The 18,995-nt window shown below is 40.8% G+C and overlaps 1 protein-coding gene across 2 annotated transcripts in view; it reads right to left on the reverse strand.

Moving 5' to 3' along the window:
• Positions 1–18,995, reverse strand: part of EPHA6 (EPH receptor A6) — a 529,970-nt gene that overhangs the window by 159,720 nt on the left and 351,255 nt on the right. For both annotated transcript variants that reach the window (XM_035540604.2, XM_035540605.2), the window contains exon 6: positions 3,676–3,800. In XM_035540604.2, the coding sequence (XP_035396497.1) occupies positions 3,676–3,800 (125 nt within the window). The remainder of the gene's footprint in view (positions 1–3,675; positions 3,801–18,995) is intronic.

The raw sequence follows: 18,995 nt of genomic DNA on the forward strand, positions 1-18,995 counted from the left end.
AATAAGATATTTCAACTACAAAGCCTCAACATGCACTATTACTTTAGGATCATATTCTCTCTCTCTCTAGGTATACCATGTAACTATGCAACAGAAAACTTCTGGTCTTCACTGTGACAGAAACCCATAGCATCTTGGACAAAATTTCTTAGAATTATTGTTTACTTCGCAGGCCAAGTCAGCTCTCAAATTATGTCCTAGGTCACCTTATGTTCCCTACATTTTTGGATGGAAAGCTGCAGAACAGAGTGACCCCTTGTCAGCCAACCCAGCAAACATGTATGAGTGTATTCCTAAAAAAAGAAACAAAAAATATGTAGGATACATATAGAACTGGCTTACAACTAAGTCTTGCTATTTTCTCAAGATTTTCATTTTTAGGGACTGACAAAGGCAAACAATATTTTGTTAAAGTTATGAGTATTTTGCAGCAATTCGCTGAAGAAATGAAGCTCATATGGAAGAGGGTGCCTTAAAGCAGTCAAATTACTGAGCTCTTTACTATATTTTTGAAATGAATGTATGGCTTCCATAGTTGTAGCTTGTTGGTAACTTCTCTACTTTATTTCTCTATTACTTGGTAGCACCTTTCTCAGAAGATGAGAAACTATTTTTCACAAAGAGATTAGAAGCTTGATCTTTCCATGGTTCTTTGTGTGCAACTTGTATCACACAAGACTGCAAATATAACTTTCATACAGATCAAGCACAGTCTAGCCTTATTCCCTTGTTCTGCTTGTTCTGGATATGCATGGAAGAATGCTTCTGTGTATTCTGAGTTTACCACCACTAATTTATCCTACTTATAAAATCATTGGAAACAGTCCAATTTTGTGGAGTGCTTACAGTATTTTATTATATGGCCACTGGACTTCTGTAAGTTTACAGATCTTTCATGAAACCATGGAAGCACATGTCAAGAAATGACTTCCATTTACAAGCTGCAGAATTCCTACTGGTTCTAATTAAAAGAAAGCATGCTCCCCTAGGGTCCCCAGTGTCTTCTTCATAATTTTGCAAATGTCACCAAGGAATCTTATAAGAAATAGATGTTCATAGTTATAAAAATTTTAAATCCTGAAGGGTTCTTCAGAGTTTCTCAAAGTTAAGAAACCGATACAACCTGTTGAGACCAGAATATTGAGTGTTTGTATTTGATGGAAACATTCAATTTCTTATATTGTATGTAAGAACGAAACCTCTTTTCTTTTCTAACAGAAATGACAGGTAAAAAAGGATAGAGATAGGACTGCAAAATCTGTTTCTTTTTACTAATTCTTTTGTATAACAGTACCTAATGCAAATGGACACTACTTTGTTCATTTTTACTGTTTCCTTAAGACATTAAGAAATTTTCTGAGCTTTTAATATTTAACTTATTTTTGAGCTTTGTCTCAACTTTTTATTCTCCAGAGGAGGATTGTCTTTGTGGTAGATTCATACTAAATTCAGTTAAATTGTTTTCCTTTTATCACATTTCTTGTAATTTTGCAACACCATCCCTATTTTTGTCACTTCTGATAATACAAACGGTGATATTTTCCCCTTTTAGGGTCATTAGGAAGCCTGAAAGATTACACTTGCTGTATCTACCCCTGACATTACACAGACTGTGCTGTTTAATATGTGGAGTTTCAAGGTGAAGAAGAAGGAATTTGTTAAAGTTTATGTTAATATTTTCTGACTTTGAGGTAGACACTCTCCCTCTTTTTTTCCAATGTACAAATCCCATTTGCATTTGGCCACTATACTTACCCAGCAGTATAGTTGTAATGTATGCTTCTTCAGCAATATTTAAATATAATTAAAGTGGTATAAAATCACATTTTGTAATTTAATACTGCAAATCAACAGAGTATTTTGCAGTACGAGATTATTTATCTCTCTAGAATCTGGTCTTCAAGAGAGCTGTTGCAAATCTGTCACATAGCTATTCTTCTGCTCAAATAAGTGGCTTTGTTACTGTTAGGTGCTGGAGTGTTTTTCCTCTCATTCCACCTATTACGCAGCACTGACTGAAAGCATATCTGTTCTAAGTTAACAACAAAAGTGTACTGGAGAGCTATGCATGTAGTCCAGTTAGTGACTTAGGGAGAAAATAATCCCTGTACAACAGTACTGGAAGATGCCAGCAGTGCATTTATCTCCCCACACCTAAGAGGGAAGAGAAGTTAATGGTTAAAAGATACTCCTTGTGCATTATAAAAGGCGAAAATAGAAAACGGTTCTTTTTTTTTTTTTTTTTTTCAGAAACGGACAGGAGCAGTTAAAAGTATATATATCACAGGGCCATGAAGCCTGTTTCTCTAGTCTTGTATAATGGACAGGACTTACCAATATGTAGATCTCTAAGAAGAGCTATTTGCCTTGTCACTCAGTATTGACAGATATTGGCAGATGATCTATTGATAAAAAATTTTTATAAATGTGAACTTTATAATTTAACATCCATATGAATGGTTTTGGATATTTGTTCCCATATAATTGAATAAAAACTTGCTATTTCTCTATTTTAATTCACTTGGTTATTATTTTAATAGAAATAAACAAAAAAGGGCAGTGCTAGTCACAGTGTAGTTTACTATGGTAATGGATCAAAACTTGAAAGAGTTCCATCAGTGTAGGAAAATAAAGTTTCCTTGCTTGACTGCCAAATATTCTAAACAAACTGTTTTCTCCCTCTAGCTATACTATTTAAATTACTTGGATTTTCCCCAGTTTACCCTTTTTTTCTGCATTATTAAAGCTGCATAATCTCAATAGAGAAGGGCAGCCAAGGAAGGAAATTCTGATATTTACAGAGCCTATCATCCCTAAATCTGTCTTTCATGCCTTGGCTTATATTACTGTTCTTTGTGGTCTTCTCACTTATCCATTAGTTCCATTCTGACTTTTAGATGGGGACAAAGAAACAGCAAGAACTGATTTAGCAGATTACTGTGTAAGATATGCACATCAAGAAATTCCTTCCTGTGTTTCAAGGAATAAAGACATTGATTTGCACTAAATTTTTACACCAGTGCTAGGCCCTGTAGCTAACGATGGAAACGATGAAATGTTCTGTGCTTTGGGAAAAGCAGGCTTCAGATTATGCTTTCGTAGGACATGCTGTCTGTTACCTTGTACCTTTTTCTGTAATGCACATTGTTGCCCACTTTTATGTGAAACACCGTAATTTTGACAGGATGCCAGAAATGTGACATAAATGCCATGCAGTCTCTATCTCTTGTAACCCTCTAAATTAGGCTAATGAACTCTATCATTTAAGCACAGATTATTGCTAAATAATAGCACAAAATGAAATTACATTGATGTTTACCTTAGATGTATTGTTTCGGTGCCACTCCAATGTAAAGCTTTTACAGTTTATACATCAAAACATTCTCAATCATACAATCAATTATCCATGTTCATAATTGCTGCTACTATGAGACAGGTATATCTACTGCCTGCATGCTGCTCTATTTGGTTCTGACATGAAACAAGACATTCATTAACAAGTCAGAAGTGCAACAACAAAAAATCTGTACAAAATCCAACAAAAAAAGTCTACTTATAAAGCATTGTATATGGGATCAAATGAAAAGTTTAAAATATTTTTTTTTAAGTACAAAAATAACAAAACATATTGATCTTTAGGAACTGAGTTGGGGTGATGCTGTAAGTGTGACCTACTTTCTCATAGTACTTGATCTCGTAGTCCAGAATGGCTCCATGGGGAAAATCCGGCTCTTGCCAGGAGAGGGCAATGCTGTTTTGGGAAGCCCAGTCCTTCCTTACCATACCTATCAAGGAGGGTGCTGAAAGGGAAAAGGATAACTAAGGGTTAAAGACGAAGCACACGGTTTATCCTTTCATCCCACTGTCTTAGGATACCAACCCGTGGTAACTTTGAGTGACCTCCAGGCAGAAAAGCATGACAGATGGCGATTCTCAGGGAAACCATATAACCTGGAATTAACATTGCAAGTACACACCAGTAACTCCTTCGTTAAAGTGCAGACCAGCTTCTGAGAAATGGCTATATACAAAAATACAGAAATGGCTTTTCTGTCGTTCCCAGAAAAAGGGGCCCGTGCCAGTCCCCACCGCTGGCTGTGCACAACCAGGATGCGCTGCTGGCTCTGAGGACAACATGTCCAAAGCAGAGCCGTGTTTCAGAAACAGTAAATTCAAAACACAGGATACTATCCTTTAAATGTCATAGCTCAGCTATGTAAAATGTCCATTTGGTTTACCCCTTGGGGTAAAACAATGTGACACAACTTAAAAGAGATGCAACGTATTCTGTTTCTGCTAGCTGGGCTGACAGAAGCAAGAGTGTTTCAGTCCATCAGGGAGGTGGCTGTGTGTACGTAACACGCAGCTTGTTCGAGGAGGCCAGGGGCAGGGGCACAGTTATGGGCAAGCCATGGCAGCAAAAGTGCCCCAAGCCTATCTGAAGCAATTGACAGTGTAGGTCTGCGGCAGTGCAGCAAGCAGGAACTGCTTCCAGCAGCTTATGGAAGGGGCCTAACATGGGTGGATGCACCCAAGAGCCAAACTATCTCACTGTGGGGCTAAGTGATTTTAAGAATTGGATTTGCTGCCCTTTTGGAGAAGAAGGATTAGTGTCTTCTATGTAATAATGTCAAATGGTGCAAAAATTCAATTCTGGAAAACTCTTTGCTTATTTTATTAATCTGGTCAAGTATGGCAAAGAAAGCCTAGTATTCTCCAGACACTAAAGCCGTTATACTTGTATTGACATGCAGCTTTCCCAAATGTCACAACAAAACCAATCACATTGTTCAACTGTCTTGAAGACAACCAAGAAAGTTGAACAAACCAGCTCTCAAACAGCACATCCGAGTTCTGCCAACTTCCTGAGGTTGTCTCCCACAAAAAAGGTGCTTCCAGTGGTTCACAGCTTTCCCTATTTGTCATTCAAGTAACATATACCACTTTATTACACACCCTCCCCCATTCCTCTCTTTTATGAATCTTACTTAACCTCTTGTAAGCTCCTAAGGAACTGTCTCCTAAAAATAACATGCTTTTTTGACTTCAGGTTTTATCTTTTGGATGAAGGAGTCTCCCTAGGAAAATAAAATAAGAATCTGCATCTAGTCACAAAATTCTGCACCTTTGTTTTCTTTCCTGTAAATATTTCAGGAAGTTTAAGAGATGAAAACAATCAATAAACTCTAGAAAGCAAACAAACACTAAAGAAAACAAAACTGATTGTTTTCCTTTGAAAGAAGGGAAGCTCTACACACAAACATGCATAGAACAATCTCCTTTTCTGTGATAGTGAGAGAAAATAAACTTCTATCCACTTTCAGCCCTCCCTGTGGATAACTATTGTGTGGTGTAACAATCCAGTCCACTTAGATGTAAAAAAAGCCAACAGCCCAACACATGATACTGAATGAAAAAAAAAAAAAAAACTACTAACAATGATATTAAGTGGATAAAATAGCTTACACAAGAAACTTTCCCACACCTGTACTTATGCCATTTTAACCACAGGTCTGATGCAAGGGAATGAGCGAAAAAAAAAAAGAAAAAAAAGAATTCCTGCCTTGCCAAATAAAGGATTAATGTATCTATCAGGAAGTCCTTAAACAGTATAATGGAAGTAGAAACATAAATAAAAAGCATTCATAAATTCTGGGCAAAAATGTTATCCCTGGGTACGTATAAATACTCCCTCAGTTAAAATATTTTTGTTCTTGAAAATCGAGGGTGAAGCTGAGCTCTAGTAATATTACTCTGGGGTAAAATCAGCTACTCCAAGCAGGGAACAAAGACCAGTCTGTTTAAAGGAAATCACGAGGTAGCAAAAAAGGTTTTGTACTTGTGAAACACTGATCAAGGACCTATGAGGGCAATTCCTCATATACATTTGTTTATTGTTTGTTGTTTTGAGTTATTCACTGGCATCAAGATGTGATTTAGAGGTGGAGTATAAGGGAGCTTTGCAGATTTGTCTGATACACCCTGTGTGCCTGCTCATGCCTGAGGGACCTCAGCTGGGCCACCTTCCTCAGCATACCGTGGCTTCATCACACTATGTTGTGGGTTCATTAATCCAATAACCAAATCCTTGCAAAAACATCCAGTTTGATTAGAGAAAGCACCAGGTTAAAATGCAAATATAATTATACTCATGGTCTTTCTAGGCTTTTCAAAATATAAACCACTGGTATTACACTTCTTCAGATTATGATCTAACCTTTGTATGCTCTTCATACACACTGCATGTGGTGCATTTTCCTTTGGGTTCTGATTTAAAAACTTGTATGACAATTTAAGTTTGTATTCAGCCTGAGTTCACTGCAGTGACTCTTCCATTTGAGCAAATGCATGTCATAACATAGTCTTGGTGTAACAGAAGATCAGCTCAAACACTCAGTATCAGAAGCAGCCCATGTCTTCTCCCCAGGAAACAACTCAGTAGCAAAGTAATGGAAGAAAATTACTTCAGCCCTCTTGTAAACCAGCTCTGCTTGACCTGCACTTGAAACCGAAAATCCCATGCAGCAAGGCTCATGTCACACCTGTACCACAGTGCAATCAAAATGTGAAGGTAGGTACATAAGGCTCTGAATACAAGAAGAATAATTTTGTTTGTACTAGGGTACTGAGCAAAAATTAGGACTTTTTCTTTTTTCTTTTTTTCTCAAAAAAAAAAGCCTCAGAAGACTCATCATTAACTATTTCTTAAATGTTCAGAAGGATGATCCTACTATTTGTCACACACAGATTATCTATTCACATCTCAGAGGAAATAATTACTTAGAAAAAGAAAAGGATTCCAGTCAGAAAGTTATTGTACGAAGAAATGGGCAAATAAGACTAAGTAATTAAAAGCTGCAGCTAGCTCAGTTTCTATTTCTTTAGTTCTTGTGAAGTGGTTTTAAAAACAATACTTTCTATGGAGAAATTTCAGCTTCTTATATGAGTTGCTCACTAGAGCAGAAGTTATTTAGACCCTAAAGATCCTACCCATTTATTGTTTGAGCTCTCTAACTGTGAAATTGTAAGATAGGTAAATCCTATTTGCTCATTTATAAAGACTTCTCTAATGTTCCTATGATGAATCAATGGGAAGTTCTTTTAATTAGTTGTTTCAAATCCAGAAGCTGCAGGAGAGCTCTAATTTGGTTACCCAATGAAACCATTTGGAAAAAAAAATGCTTAGAAGCCCAGCATGGCTTTTAATCACTTTAATGGCAGCATTTTCTTGCCATTGGTACTAAGCTGAAGGATGGTTTCTGGCTCTTGAGCTCAGTGTTGATCTCTGTTTTGTACTGAGGATTCTTTGCACCATCTGCTGTCTACGTTTTCCTCTACACTGTTATAAATTTCTTGAATTGCAATGAGTCATCTACAGCTCTGTCAGCTCCTCATTTAATTTAGTCTGATAAGTTCCTTTGTCTTTTCAAAATTGAATTGAAAGTTCATTCCTTAATTCAGAGCGAGCTTTTTTTATTTTAAATGCCTCTGGCTTCTCTCCTTTTCAGAATCCCTTTTCTCATACTCTACATAGAGGGCAGAAAATGTGTATTTCAAATGATGGTTGGAATTCAGTATCGTTTCTCTAGAGAGTTTCTCTTCTTCCTAGATTGACTTCCATTATCTGTAACTGATTTCAAAACAGTGATCTGTAGGAGAAGCTTTTTTCCTTGAGTCCATTTTCTAACTTTCAAATTTCTTGTTTCATATTTTTAAAAGTAGGCACAGAATTTCCAACATTTCTCACCTGGTTTCTGGGGCTAAACAAATTTGATATATTACCCACTCACTATGAAGAAGCCTTAGACCCAGCAATTGCTGATGGCAAAAGCTGACCTGATGTCTGTCCGTATCTGGACTATACCCCTCTAGTATCTCATTTCAAACCTTATTTCTCTAGTGAAGAGAAGCCACGTCAGTGCACTGACATTTTATTGGCTGTCAGAACAGGCCCTAGTAGGAACATGTAAACACTTTTGTGTTAAAAAACTACCATCAAACAAACAAGATAAGCTACATCATCATTCTCCCCTTTCCTCCTTTCCTCCCTGCACTGCATCTGTTTTGCCAAGGTCAATGAAGTGTCAGTACATACAAATTTGGGGTGGCAGGGGGATATGAAATGCACATGTGGTGTGGTGAGGACTGCAACTCCTGTCATTTAGACACCATCCTCACGGAAAGGCTAATGATCTTCATGTGTAAAATACTGCCATTGGGAATAACGAGGTTTAATTTACTTAGGCGATTCTGTACCATCACCATTACCAATAATAATCTGAATTGTAATAAATACAGGCTGTTCTTTCCTTGAGACCCCTGCCTGCTTCAAGACACAGGAAAGACCATACTCACCAAAATATAAGGCTTTATCACATTTTCTGAATAAAGCTTTCCCAGCAAAGGAGGGAATCCAGCCTCCTCCCTACCTGTTCTTTCTCTCCTACCTTGGCCACTTCCCAATAAAGTTGAGGAAAAACACTGACTGAGGCCCACTCAGCAACCAGTCTTCTTTTTGCAAACTCATTAATTGAATCCTCCTAGTTTCCTATGACACAGTTAGAGGAAGAAACATACTTTAGCATCCTCCAAGGAGCTTGCTTTCCTCTTGTTATTACATTAAGGGAAAGACTGTTGCAGGTGGAAGAATCATAGAATCATTAAGGTTGGAAAAGACCTCCAAGATCATCTGGTCCAACCATCACCCTACCACCAATGTCACCCAATAAACCATGTCCCTAAGCACCACGTCCAATCTTTCCTTGAACACCCCCAGGGATGGTGACTCCACCACCTCCCTGGGCAACCCGTTCCAAAGCTTGACTACTCTTTCTGAGAAGAAATGTCTCCTAATTTCTAACCTAAACCTCCTCTGGCTCAACTTGAGGCCATTCCCTCTAGTCCTATCACGAGTTACCTGCAAGAAGAGGCTGACCCCCAGCTCCCCACAACTTCCTTTCAGGTAGCTGTAGAGAGCAATAAGGTCTCCCCTGAGCCTCCTCTTCTCCAGACTGAACACCCACAGTTCCCTCAGCCGCTCCTCACAGGACTTGTGGTCCAGGCCCTTCACCAGTTTCATAGCTCTTCTCTGGACACACTCAAGCACCTCGATAACCTTCTTGTAGTGTGGGGCCCAAAACTGAACACAGTGCTCAAGGTGCGGCCTCACCAGAGCTGAGTACAGGGGGACGATCACCTCCCTGCTCCTGCTGGCTACACTATTCCTGATACAAGCCAGGATGCTGTTGGCCTTCTTGACCACCTGGGCACACTACCAGGTTGTGTTCAGGAGAGCATCAACCAGCACCCCCAGATCCTTTTCCTCTGCACAGCTTTTGAGCCACTCTCCCCCAAGCCTGTAGTGCTGCATGGGGTTGTTGCAGCCACAGTGCAGGACCCAGCACTTAGCCATGTTGAACCTCATCCCATTGGCCTCTGCTCATCGACCCATCCTGCCCAGGTCCCTCTGCAGGGCCTCCCTACCCTCTAGCAGATCAACAGGAAGAAATATCAGTGCTATGAGGACTAATTTAAGTTGACTTTGGTTTCATGTCTGTGTTGGTCAGAAAGCTAAAGAAGATGGGTTTACCCTTCTTTAAAGAAAAAGACTTTTTCAAACTTATATCACAGGTAAATGGTATGAATTAATTTACACACAAAACTATGCATAACACTTCAAAAGCTATGGTTACCTAATTCTCCAAAACCCATTCAACAGAAATTTTAGGAAATTAATGAAACAGATTATGGTATAAGTACATTAACTTTCTAACGTTTTGTCCTATTGCTTAATTATGATGCTAGAAAGTTATTTAGTAAAGCACCAATAATATTAGATTATAAGGCAAAAAGTTGTCTAGATTTGTATTTCTCATTATAAATACAGCCATACTGTATTTATAAATAAAAAGTGTTATTTTTTTTTTCAAACCATACGTATGGACCATTTATAACTGTTAATCATAGAGATGTACCAAGGTCCAGTATTATTCTGGGTGGTAAAAACCTTTCCACTTCTTTCTATACCAGAAAATGCTATTATATATACTCATTATTTCTCTAGCCTAGATTCTGTAACTATATTAGAATTTCTATACTATTTGATGCTGAGTATGATTTTATATTATACATAGCAATAAATGAACTCTGGCTTTTTATTCGTGATCCCGCACTTGGAAAAACTGTTATTTCAGGACACTGTAGGAAAAAAATATTGATTTTACTTCTGATTCTGGAAAGTCTGTAAGGGAGGTAATAAACAATAAAAAGATTTTTTCTTAGGGGAGACATATTACTCCAGTAGCAGAACTGGAAGTAATGAAATAACATTTCCTGATCAATGATAATGTCTTCTGTATTATTAGCATTTGCGCTATTTACCAAGGAAGGATTTACCAGGGAAGCTGAGGCCAAAACCCTTCAGCCTTCATTACTAATGCTACCCGTGATACATATTCTTGGTCAACTGACAAGGATCAGGACTGCCTATCGTCTCCAGCAGCCTTTGTTCCTACTTATTATTAGGGATTATTAGCCCTCCAGCAGAGGTGCATTTCATTCTTTCTTTCTTTTGTGTTTGTTTGTTAATATTTTTATTTTTGTAGGATAAGGGAAGAGACTATTTTATGGGTGGGGAATGTGATAGGGATTCAGGAGACCTACGTTTATATCTTTTCTGGTCACACTCTAGAGATTTTCTTCAATATCTGTGACTGAGCTATCCTAACCTACAACAGGAATGTCAATACCTTCCATTATTTCCAGTATGAAAGCACTTCCATATAAGTGTCTATATGGGGGGCTGTATAAAGGCTAAAAATTTATAGATTAAGCACAAGTTCACATAGAAAATCTCCAGTAAATATGAACATAAATTATTTTTTTATAAAAAATATAGTCTCTAATGAATCACTACATTTTAAAGATGTGTACATGGCTGAAACATCTTTGTGTTTATCCTTAATTCAGTAATAATTACTTTTCTTATCATACAAGGCTGCTTCCAATTAGTACAGGTACTAGATAAGATACTTGATTCTTCACATAATAGAGTCTCTTATCTTCCTAATCACTTCAGTGGTAATTTACAGTTATAATGCTTGGAGGGTATCCTATTACTGGCTCGAACTTTGGAGTTCAAAGTTGAATATGGACTTTTCCTGACAAGGCATTAGCAAATTAACAACTTGTGTAAAATAATGTTTTTAGTTTATATTCTTACACTAGTTCCCTAAAGGTTTGCATTCGAAAGACAGCATACCAATACACTTCTTTTGAAGCACTCCATTTACTCAAAAATATGCCTCCAGCAAGCTATAATCACAATCTTTCCCTCCATTTTAAATTCTTTCCCCTTGCAGATTTTCTTTGCTTGCTCAGAAATGGTGGGAAGAAGCCAAGTGAACTTAATCCCATTATTAAAAAACAGATTCTGCTACAGTGTTCTGGGCTAAAGGTCATGGTAGATGTAACCCCCAAACCTCTTCCAGGCTAAATGCAGATTTAACATAATTTTTTTCTACTACATTCCATAACAGAATTCTTTATTCCTTGCTGCTGAGTTTCTCTCTAATCTATTGTTGGTCTTACGTATGAAGACAGTAATTATTCACCCATACAATTTTTCAACACTACAGATTTTCTTTCACTTGCAGAACATGCTGCCATTCATTATTTTACAAGCTTGAGACAGAAGCACTCCTAGATCTTTACTACTAACAGGACTTGCTCAGTCCCTGTTTCTTCAAAATGGATTATATCAGGAGATATTTAAAAGAAATTCTTTAAAATGAAGTCTTACCACCTGTCAACCTGTATGGATGTTCTGTTCTCTCTGATGAGGTGTATGTGTGAAACACACCCTCAAAGTTCAATATTTTATATTTTATTTTAAAATATTTTGCATAATTACTATTACAGTGAACAATTTAAAATATTTAATGATGTATTTCTTTAAATTACATTAGCTAAAATAATCACACAAATCTTTTCCAAAAATGTATGTTTTAAGGAGTTACTTTATATGCTCTGTATTTCTGAACCAAGCAGGATAACTTCAGTTCAAAAAAGCTCAGTGGAAATGTAAACTTTCAGGAATCATATGCAAACCAAAAAACCTGTAAAACTGAAAAGAGTCCCCTGCCATATAAATGGAAATAATGTCAAATCAATGCTCTCTGACAATCAAAGGGATTTGCACCAGAATAATCAAATTCTTGGCTCCTTTCCATTGCCTTTTATTGCTGGAGCTGCCAACATGCAGCTTAAAGATGTAATAGGTCACTGGGAATCCTGCTGAGGGGCCAGCTCCCCCCAAATCAGAGGTTTCTCTGTCTTTGCTTGGCAGAAGACAACGTTAGGGTTGTGTGGCACCAGCATGCGAGCTCAAGTCAGGTAGCAGCATGAATCACAGCAGGCTGAATCACACAGCAAGAACATGGTATTGGGTACCCATGGTACCCTTCATTTCATCTCCTTCTCCCAGGCATTTTGTTCTGGATCAGGTGATGGGCTGCTTGATGGCACTGGGAAATGTATAAGAGACCCCCCTGCCCCAAGCAAATCACTTTCCTTCCCATCACCTGTTATGATGACTGTAAACCCTGCAGCAAAAGTAACAGGATACACGTTCTTAAGCAGAAATTTTTCTGCTTTTGCAAACTCAAATGTTATGTGTTGTATTGCTCACAGTTCCTCCTGACTCAGATGTTGCCACTCATTGCTGTATACCATTTCAAACCAGTGTGCGTGCTTCTGGGAAACTACTCCTGACATGAAGGATTCCTCCTAAAAATGATGTCAGGGTCGCTTATAAAGTTTCCTTTCTAGGAAATCTGTGTTAAAAGCGAAGTAGGTGGAAGAAATTGGTTTACCAGCAGAATCAGATTGCAACTATAATGCTGTTAATCAGCATGAAAAAAGATGTGCTGCAGCCAATGTGTTATGTGAGTTATAAATATCGTCCCAGCACTGCTAGACGCCCTATGATGCGGGGACAACCTGTGGTGACACATTTGTCCGAAGAACCTTGTTTTCAGACGCCTAATGTAACCTGGGAATTGGTATAAATTTATTGGAAATACAACTTGAGGTTAAGAAGGCGTCATTTATTGCAGCGAGATGTCATTATCGAAACAGAGCTGTAAGTAAGTCTCATTCAACAACAACCCCTCCAGGGTCAAGTGGAACCAAATTGCTCTGCAGAACTTCCTGCTGCTAAATTGATCACAGAAGTTTGAAAATGAAATAAGCAGGTTAAAAAGCACTAGGAAATCTGCAATCTTTTAACTCCATTAATTGCTAGTCATCCTGGGATGTAACAAACGAGCCTAAAATGTACAATCATTTGATGAAATCTTCCCTGCTCTTGTTTTTATCAAAATATGAAACCACAGATTGTAGGTCATTTTCTGTCAAACAGTACTTTACAGGTCTGAAAGAGGTTTTTATTTTAGCAAGGAAATCATGAATGCTTTATTTGAACACCTCTGAACTTTCTGTAAAAGCTGTTTGTTGGCATGTGCAGAGAATGTCAGAGCTACTGTACTTTAATATTCTCAGTTAATGTAAGTACATGCAGATACATCTGATACTGACTTAAAATGTACATCTTCCAACAATTCTCCCACAAATGTTGGTTCTTACAGAGCATTTCATTTATCAGTGATGCAGAATAAATATGCCCTCATAAATTGATTCTCCCAATGACGTTACAAACAAAGTTATATTACATACATAAATGCTAAAACCACTCCAAAGGTATGTTGTTATCTGCTCTCTACAAAAAATAATTAGAAATGGTAACAGCTATCATTTAGTATGCCTCTGCAAACAGTTTTATGTGCATGGTCATGCATCCTTTAAATCTTTAGTATGCATACCTATGCACAGAAAAGCACACCCTTTCAAACCTTGGCATACAGACTCACAAGACAGACAATGTGAAGCACTTCCAGAAGACTAGTATGTTACTGGCTTGTACTTGACGCACATGAACCACTGAAAAGCACTGTTGCTGTCAAATGTATGTTAGGTGCTCAATTTCTTGTCACAGAATCACAGATGCACAGATTCACAGAATGTCTGGGGTTGGCAGGGACCTCTGAAGATCATCTAGTCAAACCCCCTGTCAAGCAGGATCACCTATGGCGCACTGTGCAGCATGGCATCCAGGAGGGTTTTGAATATCTCCAGAGAAGGAGACTCCACAGCCTCTCTGGACAGCCTATTCCAGTGCTCTGTCACCCTCACAGTAAAGAAGTGCCCCCTCATATTCAGCCCAAACCTCCTGTGCTTCAGTTTGTGCCTGTTGCCTCTCGTCCTGTCACTGGGCACCACTGAAAAGAGACCGGCTCCATCCTCTCAGAGAGAGACAGGAGACTCCAGAGGGCAGTTTCTCACGCCTATCAGAGACACCTCCTGAAGGTGGCACAGACTGCACACTGAAGCTGCCTGTGTGAAGGCTGGACTTGAGATGTCTGCCAGCAGATCAAAGGTATCACCCAATTTCAGTCACAGGGTTCATTATATGCATCACTACTAATAGCAAAGAATCTTAGGACAAAATCAGGCATGGATCTTCTTCATAGGTGACCTCTAGAGCAATGCAAGAGCAATTTTAGATATGTTAACATCCTAAACAAAGTGCTTTTTCATTTGGTTGTATTTGTATGACCCAACATAGTGTTGCATAGACATATCTGAGTTAGCCAATTAGCTTGCGTACTGAAACTAATACACCTGCATTAGCTCAGACTGATTAATTCTTTTGAGAAGACACTAACACAGTAATGAGCTATGCTGGAAAGATAATGGAAAGATATCAAGAATTGGAAAAAGAGTAATTAATGGAAGGCTGACTTATGAGCTGAGGTTAAGGAAAGATGATGCACACTGATTATGTGCAAATAATAGCAGTCTATAAAGGTAAATTATACCAGTTCTCTCCTGATGTCTACGAATGGCAGAGAGAACTAATGAATAGAAGTAGCACGGTCAAATTATCAAGAAACCATAGACAAGGAACACATGCTGTAGTGTAGTGAGGGACCATTTACTTCTTCTATTAGTTAGACCACTAGGATGTATGCACACCTCTGATTCTGTGGACAGGCTGTCAAGGTGGGATACAGAAGCAATGACACTTAAAAGGAGCATGGCAAATCCCTGAAACAGAACAACAGCTGGGTGGAATGGACGGATAGCCTTTCTTACCTCTCATTTCAGGCATGTCTAGGCTCTGAGGCTCAGAAAAGGCGAAGGCTGTTTGTGAACTACTGCACTCAAATATTGTGAAATAATCTTCAACGAGTTTAAAAAACAAATGTCTTTTATGTGCTTTCCTGTTTCAAGAAGATTGAGACAAAAATCTCTAGAGTTAAAGAACCATTGGGAGCTTAAGAGCTTTCATCCTTCTGATCAACAAAACAGAAGAGCCTAGAAATTAGATCAGAAAACAGGCCGTAAAAGAATTTCTAAGGAAGATTTGTAGAATCCTGGGCAATTATGGAATAACCTTACAAAAGGGAAGATTTTTCACCTATTCACTGCTACTTAGCTTATGCCCTAGAGCTTGTGGTTTTATACTTGTTACACATATCCATGCCCATACACTGATAGACAATCTGCTGGCAAAGATACAAATGAGAAAAACAAACAAACAAACAAAAACTTATGCATTCACAATTCTAGATCAGTGCATCACTAAGTTTAATGAACCTGACTTTTATTTTCAGTAAATTAATTATCTGATGATTACCCTCTTAAAAAAACCTGTGAATCCTCAGGGATCTTTCATTATGTCCCTTTGGTATTTCTATTATTTTTCTTTGCGCTGTATTAAACAGATTTGGTGTTCTTCCAAGTTCTGCATGCTGAACTGTTTGAACTATTTGTATAAACTTAAAGTTTTCTTCCCAAGCGTACTCTTCATCTACCTGGTAATTACAGGCCAGTCAATCAATGTCATGGCGGCCCAAGACCATGGCCGGACAGCTATTGACTGTCCCCAGTGTGTAACTCTACAACATCTCTGAGCAGCCTCTGCCAGTGCTTGGTCACCTTCACACGCACATTGTGATGTGCAGACAGAACTGCCTGTGAGAAGAAATGAAAAAGGAGAAGTGTGTGTTTGGAGAGACGGGTGGAAAGGGAGAACAAAAGCAAACAGAAAGAAAAAAAGGAAATGAGCAGGTGAGAGGACAGGATAGAAGTGAGGCCAGGCGAGGACAGGCGAGGAGGAATTGCTGTGATGCAGCTGTAGTGCCTGTGACAGCACCCGTTCCAATGCCTAAGTACTCTTTCTCAGAAGAAATGCCTCCTAATTTCCAACCGAAGCCTTCCCTGGCGCAACTTGAGGCTATTCCCTCTAGTCAGTCTCACTTCGGTGCCAGGTAAAACTATGGAGTGTTTTTTTTTTAATGTTTTTATTTTTATTTTTCTTCTGGGAGTTATTGAAAAACTCACAGAATTGAGTTTATTGAGGCCCACTGATGGGCCTCAGTGTGCCTGCCAAGGGCCAAGGTGGAGAATCTGCCTGTCCCAGACATCCCCTGGGTGCTGGTGCCTCAGGACTGAGCACATCGGACACACAGAAGACACTGCTCAACAGGCAGTGGGAATTGCTCTGGAACAGTTTCTCTGCAGCCAAACGGTATTTGGGGTCCTGGGCAGTTGAGGAAGATGTTGCGTGGAGGCTTGCAACACAAACAGCTGATAGCAGCAGGCAGTGACCACTCAACCTCTTGGAGAGAGTCCATTCCCTCCAAGAGCTTCCGCCTATGCAGATGCCAATATATCGCTTGTGTTAACATACACACTTCTCTGAGAGGGTGGTTGGGCACTGGAAAAGGCTTCTCAGGGAACCGGTCACGGAACCAAGCCTGCTGGAATTCAAGAAGCATTTGGACAACACTCTCAGACGTCTGGCTTGATATTTGGATGGTCCTGTGTGGACCTAGGAGTTACACTCAATGATTCTTATGGGTCCCTTCCAACTCGGGATAGTCTATGATTTTATATCCAGATGGCTTTTCACTCTCTCTGCTTAGTTCTGCAACATTCACCAGGAGATCTTCTTTCCACCTAGATAATTTACCACAAAGACATTCAAGAAATCGTATTTATATCAGAAGGAGTAAGAGCAAGTATGTTTTGCATCACATATTAAGAGAAGAAGAAATTTGTCACTGCTTTAGGGACGTTCCGTGTGACATGATAAGTCTTCTCATGTCCAAGAGCTGCAAGGACCTTCCCACAAACTTGCAGGGAGGTGAGGCGAGGGGGATTGCTGTGATGCGGCTGTGGTGCCTGTGACAGCACAAAGGACACGTCACAGCAGGGGAGCTGTCATCTAGGCCAGCAGCAGGCAGCGCCACCACACTGTGGCCTTGGCCGTCGGTGAGTGCGGTTCGCACCTCCTGCAAGCCATGGCTCACCTGATCTTCCTCGCCCTGGCTGTGCTGGGCATTGCCCAGAAGCCATGGCTGGTGAACGATCACCTGGATGCAGATGGGCGCGAGACAATGCAGCAGTATGCAGAGCAGCTGACTGAAGGCATGGCTCGGCTGGTGCAAGAGATGGAGGAGAGGAGCCAGGAGCAGAGCGGGGTGGCCCTGGGAGCTCTGCTCTTCACTGCATTGAAGCAGTGGCAGCTCTGGGCCTTGGTTGAGCTCCTTGTCCTGATCTTTGGGCTCTGCCGCTGGCTCAGGAAACGGAGCCGTGAGACAGGCAGCAGCAGCGAACACGGCAGTTCTACAAGGAAGGAGGAGGACGACGATGACACAGACGAAGACAGTGACTCTGATGACAGCTGGGATCTGGGCAGAGTTTGGGCCGATAGCACCCAGTGGCCAGCGCCCTACATGGCTGACAAGTGCAAGGTGGTGGAGGAGCTGGTGGAGGAACTTCTTGGTGCCTGCCGAGGACTGTCCAGGAACTGTCTCTTCAACCCACGGCTGCAGCCGGCCATCGGCGTGGGCTGCCTCTACGAAGGCTGGAGCGCCCGGGAAGACAACGTCCTCTACCGCCTGCTCGTGCCCCTGAGGCCTCCGCCCGGGCACGCCTTCCACCCGGAGCTGGGCGCCGACGGGGAGACGCCAGCAAGGAAGCCCGGCCTGCGCGTGGAGCTGGAGTGCGCCTGCGCGAGGGAGAGGCTGGTGGGGGACATGCTGTGCTTCCTCCACCACCCCGAGGATGAGCTGCAGAGAAGACAGGAGCCCAGCCTGCTACACACCCTCTGCAGCGGCTCCTACCTGAATGTGGAGAAAACCACCCGCTGGTTCCAGGCCTTGGTGAAAGCAGCCTGGGAGCTTCTGCCGCAGTCGCGCCACTGCCACCTGACGGTGCTGCCCTCCCGCCGCTCCTGCAAGATCAAGCTGGCCAGCGCCTCCGAGAGCACCCTCTCCATCGAGTTCACGTTTGGGGTGCAGATAGATGACTCGGACTCCTTCCTGAGCCTGGAGTAGGCCGTGGAAGGCTTCACCAGCAGCACGGCGCCGCTGCACGACACCAGTTTCTCCGGCAGCGCAACAGAGACACCTGTTAGCAGCGGGCAGTGACCACCCAGACCCTTGGAGAGACTCCGTTCCATCGTGGAGCTTCAGCCTATGCAGAGGCCAATAAATTGGTCGTGTTAACGTACACTCTGTCCGCATTTGTCTGTGCAGCACTTTGGGGGGGAACGTGGACATAGGGTACTGAGTGCACCGCTGCCACACAATTGGGAAGCATTTTCCAAACAAAGGACCACAGACCAGCTCAAGTTGGAAGCGACCTCTGGAGGTCACCTGGTCCGTTTCCCCTGCTCAAGCAAGGCCACCTAGAGCAGGCTGCCCAAGACCGTGCCCAAGACGTGGTAATTACAGGCCTGTCAGTGTCGCCTCAGTGCCAGGTAAAAGTATGGAGAAAATTATTCTAGGAGTTACTGAAAAACACTTGAAAGACAACGCGGTCATCGGTCATAGACAACACAGGTTCATGAGGGGAAAGTCCTGCTG

This window comes from Cygnus atratus, chromosome 1 (genome assembly GCF_013377495.2).
Source record: "Cygnus atratus isolate AKBS03 ecotype Queensland, Australia chromosome 1, CAtr_DNAZoo_HiC_assembly, whole genome shotgun sequence".
NCBI lineage: Eukaryota > Metazoa > Chordata > Aves > Anseriformes > Anatidae > Cygnus > Cygnus atratus.